At 33.7% G+C, this 17,467-nt stretch overlaps 2 protein-coding genes across 4 annotated transcripts; both read left to right on the forward strand.

The window, feature by feature from the left end:
* Window positions 1-437: 437 nt before the first annotated feature.
* Window positions 438-8,680, forward strand: LOC126670564 (putative nuclear RNA export factor SDE5). 3 transcript variants are annotated; one of them, XM_050364321.2, is made up of 13 exons: window positions 438-592; window positions 1,317-1,462; window positions 1,551-2,182; window positions 3,125-3,150; window positions 3,734-3,802; window positions 3,932-4,005; window positions 4,127-4,383; window positions 5,053-5,135; window positions 5,425-5,481; window positions 7,543-7,610; window positions 7,680-7,777; window positions 7,876-7,949; window positions 8,260-8,680. In XM_050364321.2, the coding sequence occupies exons 3-13, from the start codon at window positions 1,570-1,572 to the stop codon at window positions 8,422-8,424; spliced, it is 1,584 nt and encodes a 527-aa protein (XP_050220278.1). In that variant the 5' UTR covers window positions 438-592; window positions 1,317-1,462; window positions 1,551-1,569; the 3' UTR covers window positions 8,425-8,680. The 3 variants fall into 3 exon arrangements, with proteins under 3 accessions (XP_050220278.1, XP_050220276.1, XP_050220280.1); XM_050364319.2 differs by lacking the exon at window positions 1,317-1,462; XM_050364323.2 differs by lacking the exon at window positions 1,317-1,462 and having other exon boundaries at window positions 442-592; window positions 5,056-5,135.
* Window positions 8,681-10,203: 1,523 nt separating this feature from the next.
* LOC126668516 (choline transporter protein 1) lies at window positions 10,204-17,029 on the forward strand. Its single transcript, XM_050361706.1, has 10 exons — window positions 10,204-10,584; window positions 11,152-11,510; window positions 11,739-11,884; window positions 12,320-12,503; window positions 13,175-13,248; window positions 13,335-13,448; window positions 14,039-14,395; window positions 15,343-15,603; window positions 15,902-16,129; window positions 16,664-17,029. Exons 1-10 carry the CDS (start codon window positions 10,400-10,402, stop codon window positions 16,847-16,849), a joined length of 2,094 nt encoding a protein of 697 aa, XP_050217663.1. The 5' UTR covers window positions 10,204-10,399; the 3' UTR covers window positions 16,850-17,029.
* The last annotated feature ends 438 nt before the right edge of the window (window positions 17,030-17,467 follow it).

Here is a 17,467-nt window from a genome sequence, read left to right on the forward strand (position 1 = left end):
ATAATACAAATTGAATGAAGTATAAATTTTGCTGTTATATCATGAATTGTAATGATATGCACTTTTGTTTGCATAATTATTGTAAGATAATTTTGTTTTTTCTATTTAATTACTAATCATAATTTTTACACCAAATTTTAAAAATAATATGAACTTTAAAACGTGTCAATTACAGACATTGTGTTTCATTTTTTTTTTTATAAAAATAACATTGATAGTTTTTAGTTATATTTTTACCGACGTGGCATCAGACGTCCAAATCAGCAAAATTTCATAAAAAAAATGTGTCTGTGATTACATATAAAATCATGTATCACGGACCACGGTATAACTCCTAAATGATTAGGAAAAAAAGCTCCTAATTAATAATGCATTAATCGTTAATCGCTCAATTTTTTTTCTTTTTCCAAGTTAATCGCTCAATTTATACAGCTATATATAGAAATAAATTAGACTAATCATACTGACTCATCGTCTCATTCTCTCTCTCACAGATACTGACAGTTTTATTCTTGCTTGTACTACAAGAAGCCATAGCCTATCAGCATCGCCGATTCTCTGATACTGCAATTACTGCATTTCCTTTTTCTTCGTAAGTTCAAATTTCTCTAATCAAAATCATTTATTTCCTTGCATTTCATTTTTTACTTTCTGTTTGGCTCCCTAGAAAATTGACTAAGGAAAATTACTACTATTAGTATTATTTTGTTTCCTTTTCTTTTGCTACGTACACTTAAAGAAATGTATTATCGGCTCAATTTTTAAGTTTTTTCTCTTCAGGTGATTTTTTAGCGTCCGATGCACTCTGTTTGATTGATTGTTTTTTATTTTTTTTAGTTATTTACAAAATTGAAAAAAAATATATATATATATATATATGTACATATTTGAGTTGATTATGCGGCGTTTGGTTGGTGAGAAAATGAAAATGACTGGAATAAACTTGACTTTGACTTTTGGTTGAGCTTTTTACACGAGTTTGAAATAAACTTAAATAAATAAATAATCACTAAAAGTAATAATATATTTGAGATAAATAGTTAAATTATTTTTAAAATTTTGAATAGTTACTAAATAATATACCTGCTGTGTAATTTTATGATACTTATTTCGAGGAATAGTTCCAGTTCATGATACGAATCTGTTATATTATAATTTGATTTCTTGTTCTAGTCCTAGTAATTTGTGTGCTTACTGAAATGTGGCTGTAAATTTTATATGATTGATTCCATTGCATAACCTAGTTGTTGTATGTTAGCTGTTAAGTTTATCTGTAGGTTTAAATTGTTTGGTATGTTCTCCCTATGGTATGCTAGTTATCTAGGTAGCACGAATATGAACTCGGGGAAACGGGACATTTGGACACTGACACGGCAAACGGTGTTATTTTAAGATTTCTTGTGTAAAAATGAAGTTCCGTATCTGAAGTCAAGTGTACGAAACGTTTCCGAAACGGGACATGGTAACTGAATAAACCATGCTACCTAGCTAGTTATTGTTCAGTTAGTTTTTATGTAAACTTTGATTGGATAACTGTTCCCTCTTGTCAGGTGTTAAGCATATGTGAAAATGGAAGCAAGTAGTTCAAATGTTATTGCTGATTGCGATATGGACAATGATTTAGTCGAGCTGCGTGAAATTTTTGGTTCTCAGTTTACTCTCAAGGATATTGCCTCTGTTTATTTTCAGTCTAGGCAAGACAAAAATTCGGCTGCTGAAACTCTGTGTAGTCTGCATGGAAGTACATCTAATGACATTACTGCCGATATGTTAGCTGCTGAAAATGCAGCAGGAGTGAAATTAACTTCTGGATTGGATAGTATGAAGCTATTATCTTCAGACTTTCCATGTGGTAATCTTCCTGATGATGCTTCTTTTGATGGAGAGAAAAAGTTTAGAGAGCTAAAATCTAAGAAATGTTCTGCATCAATGGGTTCGGTTTCATGTGTAATTGGCAAAGAGTATTCTAAAACTAGGCCTTTCAAGAATAATGTTCTTGAAGGGAAGAAACCAGTGAAATTATTTTCTGAGGATATACCAGTTTCTGAGCTCTGGAGTGAGGAAAATGCATCAGCTACGACAATGAGAAATGGCCCTACAAAAACTGATGTTGAAGAGTTTCTTTTTAAAATGCTTGGAGAGGGCTTTCAACTTGGCATGCCTGTGATTCGAGAAGTTCTTGGTAATGCTTGACCTTTCTGTCTATCCAAGCTACTTAGTTAGAACTGCAGTTGTGCTCTAGTAAGATTATTTGTGAATGCTTTAAGGTTTATATTTCTGCAGCTTTTATATGTTACAGTAATTAGTGTGTCTAAGCTTAAGTATGGTCCCACAAAGTTTAGGACTTCTATTTTTTTGCTTCGCCTAGTTCTCTGTGTTTAGCATATATATTTACTTACAAAAGTAACGCACCTAATTGGTCAGTATTCGAATTATCTAAGATAGGGTTTTTAACTGATTCTATTCTGCCATCAATTACTGATATTTGCAACTTGAAAATGATGTTTACTGCTGAAATAAATGATGATAGATACATAGAACCATGGAAAGATGTAAGGTCTGAGAGCTATAATGTTTTATAATTCTAGGAACTATTTGTCTACAAGTAGTTTTTTTCTGTTTTCCATAGTAAAAAAATTTGGATGGCTTTTCCTAACCATTCATCTAGAAATGAAAAGGAATTTTAAATGCTCATTTATGCTATGAAAGTGCTTCTGAAGGCAATTTTCAAAATGGAGAACCTATATATATTGAAAGGTGAACACATGTTGAGGCAGTCTGGTCTAAATGGGATTAAGTATGATGCATGTCCTCCAACTTTGAAGTGATTTAAGAGAAGATAATGATTCTAGCTGCAATAACTTATTCGGATTATGAATCCTTTAGATGTTTTTGTTCAGTCCTATGTTCTCACCTTTCTATGCTTTCACCTTTTGTTTCCTTAAAGCCTAAAGCGCCATGCTGTTATCTTCCAGGTGCTGCAGTGCAATTATTCTAAATTGAATCTCAATGTTTGTAATAGCTATTATTCATTGGATTACACATGCTGTGATGTCTTTTTCTGCAACAAATTAGTTTACCCTCTTAATGATGAGCTTAATGAGTCATTTATTTTGTTTTGCAGGCTTTTGTGGGTATGACATGCAAAAGGTGAAGTAGCAATTCTCTTTACACTTTTGACGTCTTTGTTTAGAGGAGATTAAAATATCCCATAATTGCATAGTTTTCAATCTTGAGGGTTCCTAAAAACTGGAAATGAACTTTTAGAAATGATAGAGGATATGATTTCATTTTTAATGCAGGATAAGGTATGGTGTTTAATGTCAAATAATAGTTCTTTTACCACTGGGGAGCTGATAAATCTCTGTAAAATAAATTGGTAGCTTAATTTAATATGTTTCTGTGTCGTTATAAATTGTGTGGAAACTTCTGTCAAAGCATGTGTTAGTAACACTTCTGATCTCATTATTCTTTTCTTATTTTCAAAGAGAATATAGTGGTTGTCAATGTAGCATTTGCAGGATGACAAAAGCAATAATTGAAGTTAACCTCTGCAACTGCTTGTACAGAATGCTTGGTTAATTACAAGTCTTTCTCAGTTACTATTTTTGTATTTTATTTATTTCTTTTGTTTTGCCAATTCTCTTGATAGCTGTGCAGAATTTCCTAAGCTGTATCATAGAGTTGCATATACACTGGTTCAAAATTCTCAGTTTCCATGGTGGTCATGCAGAGTATTGACAAGCTCTTGGATTTATCAGATGCATCATCCGGCAAGTGTGGGGGCAGAGCTGCTGAGAATGTATGCTTATGTCTTTGAATTTAATTTGTAAAAGGCTTAGTTTGCAATGCAGTTTATAGTCGTTTCTAAAAATTATTATCTTAGAAGATGGATGCATTGAAAGCGTTTCAACCTCATTATATTAAACAGTCCACAGGAAAATGTTCAGACCATGAATATGTTTCACTTCAAGAACAGATGCAAAAGCAAGATTCTGCTAAAAGGTTTCTCAGTCCCTTTCATATAGTTTATTAGTGCTTGCTTCTTTCCTCCATAATTCTGTTTTACTATTTCTAGATTAAGTTTTATTTAGTAATTTTTTTTTCTTGCATTTGCATCATGCAGTGCTGGAGCTGGATTGAGACAGACAAAATTAACAGGTTCATCGAAATCCAAAAACGATAGAATTAATCGTGAGAAGGAAGTTCTACAGGCACTCTTTGATGTTCCAGATAGAACTGAGGAAGCACCAAAAAGAACACGCCTAGTTAGGGCAGTAAAGAAACCAAAAGCATTCAGTAAACTCGTTTTTGAACCTCCTGTGGATCCTCCGAGGGAGGAAAAGCCTTCTTCTGCCAAATTAGAGGCACTTACTATTGAAGGTATCGACTCTAAGCTTTATGCGTTTTCAATATAAAAAGGTCAAAATTAGAGACTAGAGAGGGCATGGTCACCGCCTCTCTTTTTGACCTGTATAAACTTGGTAGTATAGTTAGCTATTGTTGTCATAAAGTGCTAAGCTTCTTTGGTTCTGTCTTGTATTTTAAGTCTAATTTCACTGCTTGACAGAACTAGATTGTCTTTGTTCCTGACAAATAGCTTGCGAGATGGCATACTGGATCACTTATATTTTATAGTGGCCTGTTTAGATCAATTCCTGGCCCTAATCTTCCTGTTTATCTTCATGTTCTGTTGAGCCAGCATATACACATGATGTGTTTATCATTGATAGTCAATTACTTGTATTAAGTTTAGGATCTCTCATGTTCGGCACTGTTATTACTTTAGGTTCTGACTTCACTTAGGCTGCTCTAGGGCTTGTCAATGTTCATCAACACATGAACTATTCTTATATTATGTAATGTTTGATTGTGTATGTGCTCAAAATGAAGGCTTTAATAGCATTAGTTTTTAAAGTGTGGGCGGATTTAACTTTTCCAAGTATGCTATTTGTTTTATAGTTTCATTTTTTTTTTCTCCCTGATATTATGCACCGTTTCTTTTCCTGATGATGCTGCTTTTTGGCAATTGCAAATCTTTCTCGTATAAAGCAGATGATGATGATAACAGCTATGATGTCTTACGAACAGCTGTCAAGGAATATTGGATTACAATGAAAGAGTACTACAAAGCTGTAAGTTCTTTTATTGTATAGACCTCCCGGAAGATGTATTGTGCAAGATTATTTTACAAGATTGGGCGAATGATATGGCAAGGAAACTATTTGACTCTGATAAGACAATGGTGATCGCATTTCTCTTAATATTAGATATGGTACACATTTCTCTGTGTTGCTTTCCGGAGATTACTTCCCTTGTCGCTTTTAGTTTGAAATGCCTTTCCCAGTGGTACTGCAATGATTGATTAGTTATCTTTTCTTATGTGAGGGTGATTTATACTAAATTGTCTTAATCACGTTGCAGGCTGTTGATGCTTATATCAAGGGTGATCATGCAAGGGCTAATGTACTCCTAGAGCAGGTTTTATTCTGACTTTAAAATTTCAGTTATGTAAATGCTTAGTGATGATTGTAAGTGCAATTTTGCTTCTCACATGGGTTTAAATATGGGTGTGCAGTGTTGGGTCAAAACTAAAAATACAATCAAATCAAACCGAATTGATCGAAGAAAAATATTCAAATAAAATTTGGTTTTATTTTTTGCTTTTAACTTTCAGAAAATTGAATTAAAAAATATTAAATATTTATATATATATATATATATATAGATATTTTATACTATAGTATATTACTGTAGCACCTCCACATATGTCATAATTTGCATGTGTATCTCTTTTGTTTTAAAATCAAACATGCCATCCTCGAGTTTCATTTCGCGTTGACATTTTAGTCCTTTCATTCATTTTTAGTATTAGTAAACTAAGTCAAATGACCTAATTAAAAAATTAAACTTAAATTTAGTCCTTAAACTTATTTTTGGCATAAGTATAAATTTAAATATGCACTCTGTCTCATTTTAGAAGTCTCACTTTATTCAATACAATAAGAAAACTTTTTTTTTTATGTTTTACCCTTACTAATGCAAAATTTTCTTTAAGATGACTAAAGGGTAAAAAGAGAAATTTAATTTAAATTTACTATAAAAATAGAAATAAGACTTTTGAAACGGGATATCTCAAATGTAAAGTGAGACTTTTAAAATGGGACGGAGGAAGTATATTTTTATTAGATCTATGAATCCAATTTAGATTTTCTTACTTTTATTAATTTTTATTTATATTTCTAATTTTATTACTTCTCTTATTTTTTAAAACTAAAAAAAATTAAGCTAAATATATTTAAAAAAAAAATAAAAAAAAATTAAATATAAAGGAAAAGGGTCAAATAAGCCCCTAACGTTTAGCCTGTATGTCAAATAAGCCATCAATGTTCGAAAAGGATCAAATAAGCGCCTAACGTTTTAAAATTGTATCATCTAAGCTCTCCTTTGGGGTCACCGAGGATCCTAACATTTGTTAAATCGTATCAACGAGGACCTCTAATGAAGACTTAGATGATATAATTTAAAAACGTTAGGGTCCTCGTTGCACCTTTTTGAACGTTGAGGGTCTATTTGACCCATAGACTAAACGTTAGGTGCTTATTTGACCTTTTTCCCTAAATATAATGAAAATTAAGGTGAATTCATTACCTCATCAAACATCATAAATAACTCCCTCTGTCTCATTGTAATTAAGAAAATTATAACTGCAAATAAATTGTTTGATAAAACTTAATAACTTTACTTTATATCCTCATATTGTATTAAATGCATCGCATTTTTCTAAGTTTAAGGTCTTTTTTAATTATATTAATTAAATCCTTTGATTTAGTTAAATAATAGCAAAAATGAACAGAATGATTAAAATGCTAATGAAATCAATAGTGGAGGATGGTATAATTTGGTTTTGAAACAAGAAAGATGCTAGTGTTTTTTTTTACCAGAAAGATGCTAGTGTGAATTATGCTATATGCGAGGGGTGTTACAATAAATTGCTCTGTATAAAATATATAACAATTCTCATATTTGTCATTGTGGTAAAGTCTCTTTGTTATAAGGTTGTCGGTTTGAACTTTGAACCATGATCACAATTATTCAAACATTGGGCATTTTCCACTGGGAAAAAAAAACTTTTGCTATATATGGTGCACATTTAATAATTAAGAAACATGTCAGTTTTAACCGGAATCGAATCAACATTTTGGATTTGGTTCGTTTTGTAAAATTTCAGTTTAACCGATCGGTTAAGGGTGAGAGGACGGTTCGGTCACTGAACCAACCGCTGCTCACCTCTAGGTTTAAGTACCTTCTTTTTTTTCTTTACCCTTTATTATTATATGAAATTTGATAGGCTTATGTGTGAAATTCAATGATAGATATGTACTGTGTTTGCACTCTTGCTTAATTCTTTCCCATAGTTTCTTTATTTTTGGACGATTATTCGTAATTGCTGTTTCTTTAAATTTTCCCTGAACTATTGAGCAGACTGTTATGTTGCTTTACTATGTGTCTGCATGATTCTAATTGTGTTGGAATATTTAGGGACAATTTTTTAATAAAAAGGCCCGAGAGTCGGATGATAAATCTTGCCAGAAACTTGTTGAAACCAGGTTTGTGCTCAATTTTTGCATTTCCTGTAAATTGCCTGTTACAATAATATTGATCCACTCTGACTGCAGTGATGCTGAAGTAATGTATCTTAAGCTGCACGGTAGTCAACCGAAGGAAGCTTTAAGTCTTTTGAGGCTTCATTTAAGCTCTATTTCTGGTATCCCATGTAGGTTTTTCCGTTTCTTCTCGCCTTTTTTTTTGTGCATATGTTCTTCACATTTAAAAACAAGAATATGAGCTACCTGTTTTTGTGGCTTTTACCAGCTATTAAGTACCTAAGAGTCATAATGGAGAGCGATGATGAAGATAGTAGCACAGTGGCACGGAGGAGAAGACTGGTACGACTAATGTTCTTGTTATTCTCATTGATTTTTCTTTTCTCGATTTCATTGGAGCTTATCAATGAACATGTGTAGGGGTGAGCAGGTTTCGGTTTGGTTCAAGAAATTTAAAACCAAGCCATTTTATAAGAGATAAAATGAACTACACCAAATATATATTTAATTTTGGTTCGGCTAAACATGTGTATTATGCCTTGAAATAGAATGCCATTTACAGTTCCTTCTGGTGTCGTTTGTGCATTTTCTTTTTGCTGAAAGTGCTATGAAAATGACAGCCACCGACATGCCCAATTATTTTGGTATGCAGATCCTGAAGCAACTGGAGAAGGAATCAATCAAATGGAATAATGAAAGTGACGGTAAAGCAATAATAATTCAAGTTGATGAGATTGATCCGAAGCGGTTGAGTTTTGTGAAGAAGCAAGAACCAGGCGATGGACCTAAAGCTGGTAGTGTGGGATACTATTTCTAGCTGTTTACGGGAGAAATGCATTTCTAAATTCTCAAGCAGAAGTTATTCAGTTCAAAGAAATTACAATTGAGCAGCATCTATCTGCATAATCCGAGCTCGAGTTATAAGATTTTGTGAAACATATAATTTGTTTAAGCCGAGTGAGATGGCATGGCTCTCTAGCCTAGAGACCAATCCCAATTATTCAACCATTTTATTTCGTAAGTAGCATTCACTTCTTTTTTGCTTATTGATTCAATACAGTACAATTTCCTGAGTTGCATTGCTTATAGTTATAGCTTCCTTGCTAGTGATTTTTTTCTCTCATTTACTATACTCTTTCAAACAAAATCGTACAATTTACAGTTTTGTAAACCAAACTTAAACTTAAGAATGTAATTTTAAATTGCATTCTCAAACCTGCTAGGACTTTTGAAAAAAGGGTTGATTCCATTATAAAATCACCAACTTTACACGTTTTTTTCATTTTAATCACGTCCTTTTAAAGGTGTCATATAAATTAACCAACTATTTTTTTTTCAAATCTATCATCAATGAAAAAATCCGAGCATTGATAAAATACGTAATGAGTCTATGAAAAATACCAAAGTGGCAACGATTTAAAACTAGATGCATTACGATTTTGAGGAGACCAACCACGACCATTATACGAAAGATTTGAAAAAAAAAACGCTGAAGGTTTAAAATGGACGGGAATAAAGACATGAACCTCGGAGGAAAAATTAAACAAATCATCAAATTCCTCTTTTGAAATTTGAAGGAAACGACCCCGGATTTTGAAAGCCATTGAATAATACGGAGGGTTTTTGGGTGCCTCAAAGGCACCCAAATATCCGGATCAGTGCCTCTTTCGGAAATAAAGAGTGCCTGAACCCACATGTTCCGCATTCTAGAAATACGGAACATGTGGGTGCAGGCACTCTTTTGGAATTAATTCCAAAAGAGGCACAACAATGGAAATTTGGGTGCCTATGAGGCGCCCAAATATCAAAAACCCTAATACGGAAAGGCGGGATCATTATCATGTTTTTGAAGTTTAAGAGTTGACAAAAACTCTAAAGAGAGGGTCCTATCATTAATATTATCAATGTTCAAAAAACATTCCCAACCTAATATAACAATCCAACTATCAATCTCACTCCTAATGCGTAGGGAATCACAAGAATTAGGAGAATACACCCTAGAACTAAGAAATTCACGGTTTTCAAGTTGAGTGAGCCTTACTTTTTCATCTTTAGTGAGTTTAGTTGAACTGGAGGGACGAGAACCCCTACCCGCTGCCTTGCGCCATCTTTATGTGTTAGCCATGTCAGTCAATTTTGATGAATTGTAAGTGACATGACTGACACATAGACAATAAATCCGGTTCGATTTAAAAATAGATGAAAAAAAAGCACAACATATAAGGTTTGACTAAATATGGTGGTTTTTAAAGATTTGGCTAAAATTGACCAAATCCGTAAAGATTTTGTTGAATAAGCCTATTTTTATTTAGAATTTAAGATGATTATTTATAATTTAGAGTGCTTAATTTTTTAGGAATATTATGATATTTTATTTATTTATTATGAAATTGATGGTTTTCAGTCGAATTACTTCGACCGGAAAAGTTAGATTTTTAAGTTAAAAACATGAGCACAAACTAGACTAAAATAAAGCCGAAAGACATGGATTCTGTAGTAAACCTGAAAAAGTTTTTTTAGAATAATAATAAAAGAAGAGCGTTATATCTTTGTCTTAAAATCAAAAGCTACATTATTAAACTAAACTAAAATTAACTAAACTAAGATCATTAAACAAAAATCAACAAAATTTATTCCAAATCTAATACTAGCCCATCACTCTCTCTCTCTAACTTGCTGCTTTCACACCCATTTAGCTTCCCACAGTCCACACTTTCTCTCACTAGAAAAAGACTCCATCTTTATCATATGCAGTGACTGCCATTAAAGAAGTGTTGGAGAGTGGAAGAAAAATGAGGGGAGCTTTAGGGGCAGTGATAGGGAGGTACCCATCAAGTGATGGAAGTACCCAAATTGGTGGAATTATTAGACACAATAGAAAATGTAGAGATGTTGCATTTCTTCTTGTCTTTATTGCTTTTTGGATTGCTATGATTGTTAATTCCAGTTTTGGATTTAACCAAGGGAACCCTTTAAGGTTAGTGTTTTTTTTGTTTTGTTTAAGTTTTTCTACTTTTTTTTATGTTGGAGTTTTCAGTTTCTCTTAAATGGCATCTCTTTTCTTGGTTGCCATTGTTGTAAAGGATCTTTCTTTTTAATGTTCATGAACAGCAGTGTATAGAATCATTTACTTGTGGTAGTATTATGCTAGGTTGTTATTAATGGCAGTATTATTTCTGGTTTTAGTTATAATTCATATAGATGGATTTTTTTTTAAATGGTTTGTTTTCCATTGGTTTGTACCCTTCTAATTTTACTGCAAAACGCATTTGTTGATGTATCTTGGTAGTAGTAATCTAAGGTAACTCGTGTTCGAAGCCGCACCCACCCTGTCCTTTGATGAGAGATTTGTGGTGTCATCGGAAGTGGTTGCTATTTCAAATTTGTAACACTATTTGTATATGCTGCTATATGCATTTTGCTTTTGTTGTCGTCTGCCTAATAGAATTATGTTGCGGCATTAGTTTGACAATGTTTGATTTTCAGTAAGCTGTTTCTTTTCTTTATGCTTATTATCATGATTGGCTATGTTATGAATTACCAGGCTTACGTATGGGCTGGATTATAAAGGAAATGTATGTGGTGATAAGCATGCAAATCCAGGTCTTCGCCAATTGGAGCTAATGTATTGGTTGAATCCAAATCAGGTGTATCTTAGTGGTTTGAAGAACAGCCAATTCAAGCTGCCTAATGCTAGGAGTATTTGTTTGTTGGATTGCCCCGTACCATCGGATGATGGACTAAATTGGGTATGTGATTATCCGGAGGGAGATATCCGTTTATCAATGGATGATTGGATTGATAGGAATTATGATTATTTTGAGTTCCTTACTCCTGAAATGAGGAACTCATCCCTTCAACTCCAGGGTCCTTGTTACCCTGTTATATTTCCTACTGTTAATGGTAAGTGGATGAAAACTTTGTTTCAAGGCATTTATCTCTTGCGTAATTTATTTAGTGGCTTTAGTTTTCTAAGAGTAATTTAGAAATTTGCTTAATTTGCTAGTTTACGTCAGGTAGAGGATCAAATACTTGTTAGTTTAAAATTTATTGTTATTTCAGTCTATAGGAATTGTTGGTCTTTGCTTTTGATGCTGACGGTTAACAAATCACTTTCTTTCTTAATCTCAGTTTTCTGGAGGTGCCAATTTATTGCACATGCATCAAATGTGTCTTTGCGGCATTGGCAACAAATGAGTGAAGTGAAAATCAATGAGGACATTATAATAGACAAATCCATACACAAGTCCATCAATGCTAGGTCGTCCGTATTGAAGGTTAAGCAACCTATTTTTCATCTTTTTTATCTGTATATTTATCAGGAGAATAATTATGATTAATAAGTTGCTAGTCCTATTTCAAATTGCTGAATTCTGCTGCTAGATTAATTTAAAGGAAGAATTATCGCATGCACTTCGAATCTGGTTTCTAAAAGGATGGCATAATCATCTGCCTCCTGATTATGGACATACAGAGAAAATATACTCATCTAACTGATATGTTATTCTAACATTGCTACTACTGTTTGCAAAATGTTGGTATATTGCTCTTAATTTTGTGCCTTTTAGTTGGATAGAAAATTAACCCTTCATTGATTTAAGACCTATCACTATCATACTATTTCTGTTGTTGTAAATTAATCCGTAATTACTGTATTTAAACAGTTATGCAGTTGTTGATGGTAAAGTTTGAAGTTCATTTTCATTTTGCAGAGATACATGGCTGATATTGGGAAATCATGGCCTGTACTAATTGTTTGCGGGGGATTGTTGCCACTGTTTTTATCTGTAATTTGGCTGCTAATGATTCGGCATTTTGTTGTTGCAATGCCTTGGATAACAGTTGCTCTCTTTGACATTCTCATAATATCAGTAACAATGTTCTATTACTTGAAAGGTTAGGAAGTTTTTATTTTTTATTTTTCTTCCAAATTACAAATTTAAATCTCTTATACCCAGGTTTCTGCCAGATAAAATTTCACTTGTTTTCGTGAAAGGATGTGTCTGAGCCATGCTTTGAACCTCGTGATGTTCAGCTTTTACTTCAGCTTAAGCTTGTTGTAGATAGTACTTTTGAATTGTTACAGTTCCATTAACGTTAATTTATTTTTGTAAAACAATCTCTCTTATCTCATAGTATAATATTAGCTAGGTATTTTACTTTTGGGGATGACCATTACATTTTAGCCCTTTGATAAAAACTTAATCTAATACCAGAACTATGCGAGTTTCTATCCACATAGAATAATGATCATGCAAAATCACATGTTCGGCATCTTCATACGTCTAAAATCACATGTTCGGCATCTTCATACGTCTAAAATCTACCTGGTGAAAAGCTAGAAAAGTGTGTGTCACATCCTGCCTTGCATATTTTCATGAGTTTTATGTTAGTTTACAAGTTGCTACTAGATTGATGCCTTGCCTTTTGCTAGTCTTAAAAGCATGTATTACAGAATTAGTAGCATCAAGCTGTTAGGTCTGTCATTTTCTTCTTCTCTATCATGCATATGTCAATGCTTCAATAATCTTCTTATGATCCTGAATTTCTTTTCTTATTTTTTTTAGCTGGATGGATTGGTAATGATGCCATCTCTCCCATCATCGGTGAGCATGATCCGTACTACCACGTATATGGACGGGTGGGTTTTCAGTGAGCATCCTATTACTTACTATGTTCGAGCTCTGTTCATGTGGTTATTATTGTCGAGTGGTTTACATTTTTCAGGAACTAAATCATCTTCGGGCTTTTACTGTTCTAATGACATTTATAATGGTTGTTTCCATCCTTACTTCAATTGCCATCATACGCCGCATACTTATGGCAACATCTGTTCTGAAGGTAATTGTATTTTTCACTTTGCGAATTAAAGATAGAAATGTAACAAGGAATATGTAGTTATTGTAAACTTATTTTAGAATCCAAAGTATAAGATAGAATGGCATTGCACCAAAAGTTAAGAATTGGCATACCATTTATGAAAGCTCAAATATATAAAAATTTACGGTTGCTAACAGATACCGTCAAGTTTCTGGTAAAGTAGGTAGGATATCAGTATACCAAATGACAGGACCACTTCTGTGAACTACTAAACAATGAAATGTACTATTTACTATGGTTCACAGCTTTCTGGATCCGCACTAGCATGTTCTATGGCAACTAGGATTCCGTCAACTTGTAGTTTCAAACTTAAAAATATTTTCTGTGAAGCCCTATCTAGTTATTTTCTTTGCAGAAGCTGCTTTTATAACTCTGAAATGCTTACATAAGATTCACGGAAACCCCTATTCTAGACCAAATTCACTAGTTTTGGCTGCCGCTCTTGCAAATGGCATACACGAGCTTTATGAATTCACTTTTTTCCTAATTACATCAAGAATGCAACACTTAAAATTTTTCATCCTTGATTGGTTTTCTTAATTTTTATGCAGGTTGCTGCAAAGGTCATAGGCGAAGTTCAAGCGCTCATAATATTTCCAGTTATACCATATGTTGTCCTGGCAATATTTTATATGTTCTGGTTTTCAGCTGCCTTTCATCTGTTTAGTTCAGGTCAGATTGTCCAAAATAACTGCAATTCCAACTGCTGTGCATATGATCTTGGAGCAAAGAGGGTTAACTGTGACAGTTGTTGTGGCTATAGTATCCGTTATACTCCTCATATAGCAGTTTCCATCTTTTTCCACCTTTTTGGAGGCTATTGGGCTACACAGTTTTTTGTAGCGTGCTCTGCAACTGTGATTGCAGGCTCAGTAGCCTCCTATTATTGGGCTCGTGGTGAGACATCGGTAAGCTACTAAGCCATACATGCACTACAGATTGTTTGTAATTGTGGATTCTTCATTTTTGTGGTATTTTATCTTGTACTTTTATGGACACAGTGAATTAAAGCTTGATGATTTAACACCTTGGACTACTACTTCATCACAAATTGATAATCACTATTTATATTTTTTTGTCCCAAATTAGAGGGAGTCGTTCAATACTTGATAAACTAAATTTTTAAATAGTTGTGTTTGTCCAAAACTTCCTATCAATTTAGGACGGAGGGAGTATCTTTATTTATTTAATGCGTAATCAAAAAGTCCAATCTTCCGGAAAAATTGAATTTATGTAGAACTGAGAGTATACTGCAATAAAAACCGTAATTTGTAAAAATGTTTATATCCATGGTTATTAATAAATTATATTATTATTGTAAATACGGTGTTGGTTTAGTTCCGGTTGAACATCTAACCCTTGATTTTCTATCTCTACCCATTCAATGACCAGGTAAGGTTTGCAACATGGTTTATATTAAAAGCTAGATCACTACTTTAAATTTGAAGCACTTCTATGCCCTGCCCTTATTTTCCCGTGTTTTTCTGTCTCTATATTCTGACATTTTACACAGTTGTCTATGAATATAAGATAATAATATGTGGGAGGAACTCTGTTAATCTTATTGCATATCTTGTGCTCTCTGGACTGCTTTTATACTGTTCTGATGCAAGCACTGATTTTCACATAGCTATTGAGAAAACAATTCTGTTCCAGTTTCATGATAAATTTTGCATGCTTGATTGATGTATCATTCACTTCATTCAACAACTTGTTCTTTATATCACCTAAAAACTATCATTTCTAACAAGTCAAGTTGTGATGTGTTTTAGAAACTTTGCAAATTTAATAATTAGAATCATGTTTTCTTTAACTGGATGCACTCATTTACTGTTCTCAATTTCTTGTATTGCAGCCGGAAATCCCCTTTCTTCCAGTTTTTTCCTCTATGAAGCGGCTCATCCGTTACAGCCTTGGGTCTGTTGCACTTGGCTCCCTTATCGTGTCATTTGTGGAATCTATTCGCTTCATGCTTGAATCAATTCGTCGGAAATTGAAAGTTGCAAATACTACACCAGACAGTTGGATTGGGAGGATGGTGCATCATACCTCTCAGTTCTGTCTGAGATGTGTTGAGTGTACTATAAAGTCTGTGAATCGCAATGCTTATATAATGGTAATTTCAAAAACTTGTTTCAAGCAAAGTTGAAGACTTGTTTTGTGGATTGCTCATGTTGAATTCTTTTATCCATTTATCAATGCTCCATAGTAATCAAGAATGAAGAATTACAGTGAACAAATGCGGAAAAATAAAAGTCAGCTTTGTAAATGTGTTGTTTTATCCTAATTGCATCGTTACTTGATTTCCACTCGTCGTGTTATGGTTTTCAAGAGCTAATCTTTTCTATAATCTGTAGGCCAAAATTTGACACTTGTAGATCTGATTGTTTGTCCTTTCGTTGCGGCTTCTGCAGATAGCTATTACAGGTAAAAGCTTTTGTAGAGCATCTTCAATCGCAACTGAACTGATCATCAACAACATCCTCAGGATAGGGAGGGTGAATGTCATTGGCGATGTTATTCTATTCCTCGGAAAGCTATGTGTCAGCCTTGCAAGTGCTGTTTTCGCTTTCCTCATGTTGGATATGCACAAATACAGATCTTCGCATAACAAAATATCCTCTCCACTGTTTCCTGTATTGGTAGGTTTATGTGCGATTGAACTTTTTCTTAACCGGTGTACATAAGATATCAGATATTTGTTTAAGTGCATCTATAGCTGTTAAAGGCATGCCTGACATGCACCTGAGGCAAGAGGTGCCAGGCTTGGTGCCTCACCTGCCAATAGGCAGGCTAATTCCCAAAGGCGTGCGCCTCATCCATTAGGTCAGGCACGCCTTTGAGATTATCACATCATTTTTTTTTAAACAAATTTCTTAATACGAACCTTGCAATATAAAGAAGCAGAGCCACTTATCTTCTACCTGATCCTTGCAACATACATTTAAAAACATTTGCATGTTTATTATTTACTTTATGATTTTTGTAAGCTTCATTGTGTAGATGCCTTTCTTCTGAACCGCAATCGCCTTTCAGAAGAAAAGCGATCGCCTTGCCTCGGGCACCAGAACCTCTTTTGCACCTCTTGTTTTTAACAACTATGCTTCTACCATCAAACTGTCATTAACATTTGCACATGTGATTTCAATGTGTCCTTTTCTTCAATGTTTATGCAGGTTTGCTGGGCTCTAGGCTATATAGTGGCTACGCTGTTCTTTGCGGTAGTGGAGATGTCGATCGATACTATAATTCTATCATTCTGTCAGGATACGGAGGAGAACCAAGGTACGGCGCAGTATGCTCCTCCACTGCTTATTGAGACCCTCAATGATCAAAGTGAGATGCAGAGACTTACACAATGATCCTTCTAAACATGTCCATGTATAAATTACATGTGTCACATTTTGTTAAGTGGAATACCATAAATTTTAATCATTAGAGAATATTAGTTACTAGTTAGCTCATAGCAAAGAAATAGAAGAAAAATCTGTTAGTTGCCCATATTATTTTTCCTAGTTATTGATTCTGCTCTTACATTTTTAGTTGCTTTGTTCATGTTTTTGCTGTGCCTGCATTTGGTCGGTTTGGTTACCCGCCCCACGAAAATGCACAAAATAAGTTTTCTTTTTCAAAATTTTGAAATCGAACCGAACTAAAACAATTTGATTGGCCTGTGCCTGTTGCTTTGCTGGTCAAGGAGCCATGCTTTGACACAGCACACTATATCACAATGATATAGTTTATTAGATGAGGGAAAACTCTGAATACATTTGGTCCCAAGTCACAACATAGTTCTTTCAAAATGGTGAAGTTTGCCGGTGTCAGCTTTATGGGCAATTAAAGAAATAAGCTGGGGAGCAGAATTTGGTTGATGATTTTTGAACATGAAAACAGAACTAAACCGAATTTAAACCGAAATCGGAAAATTGTTTCCTAAATTCTCAAAGGTCATATAAAGAACTTTATATTTTCTTTTTTTA

The sequence above is a fragment of the Mercurialis annua genome, linkage group LG2, assembly GCF_937616625.2.
Source record: "Mercurialis annua linkage group LG2, ddMerAnnu1.2, whole genome shotgun sequence".
NCBI lineage: Eukaryota > Viridiplantae > Streptophyta > Magnoliopsida > Malpighiales > Euphorbiaceae > Mercurialis > Mercurialis annua.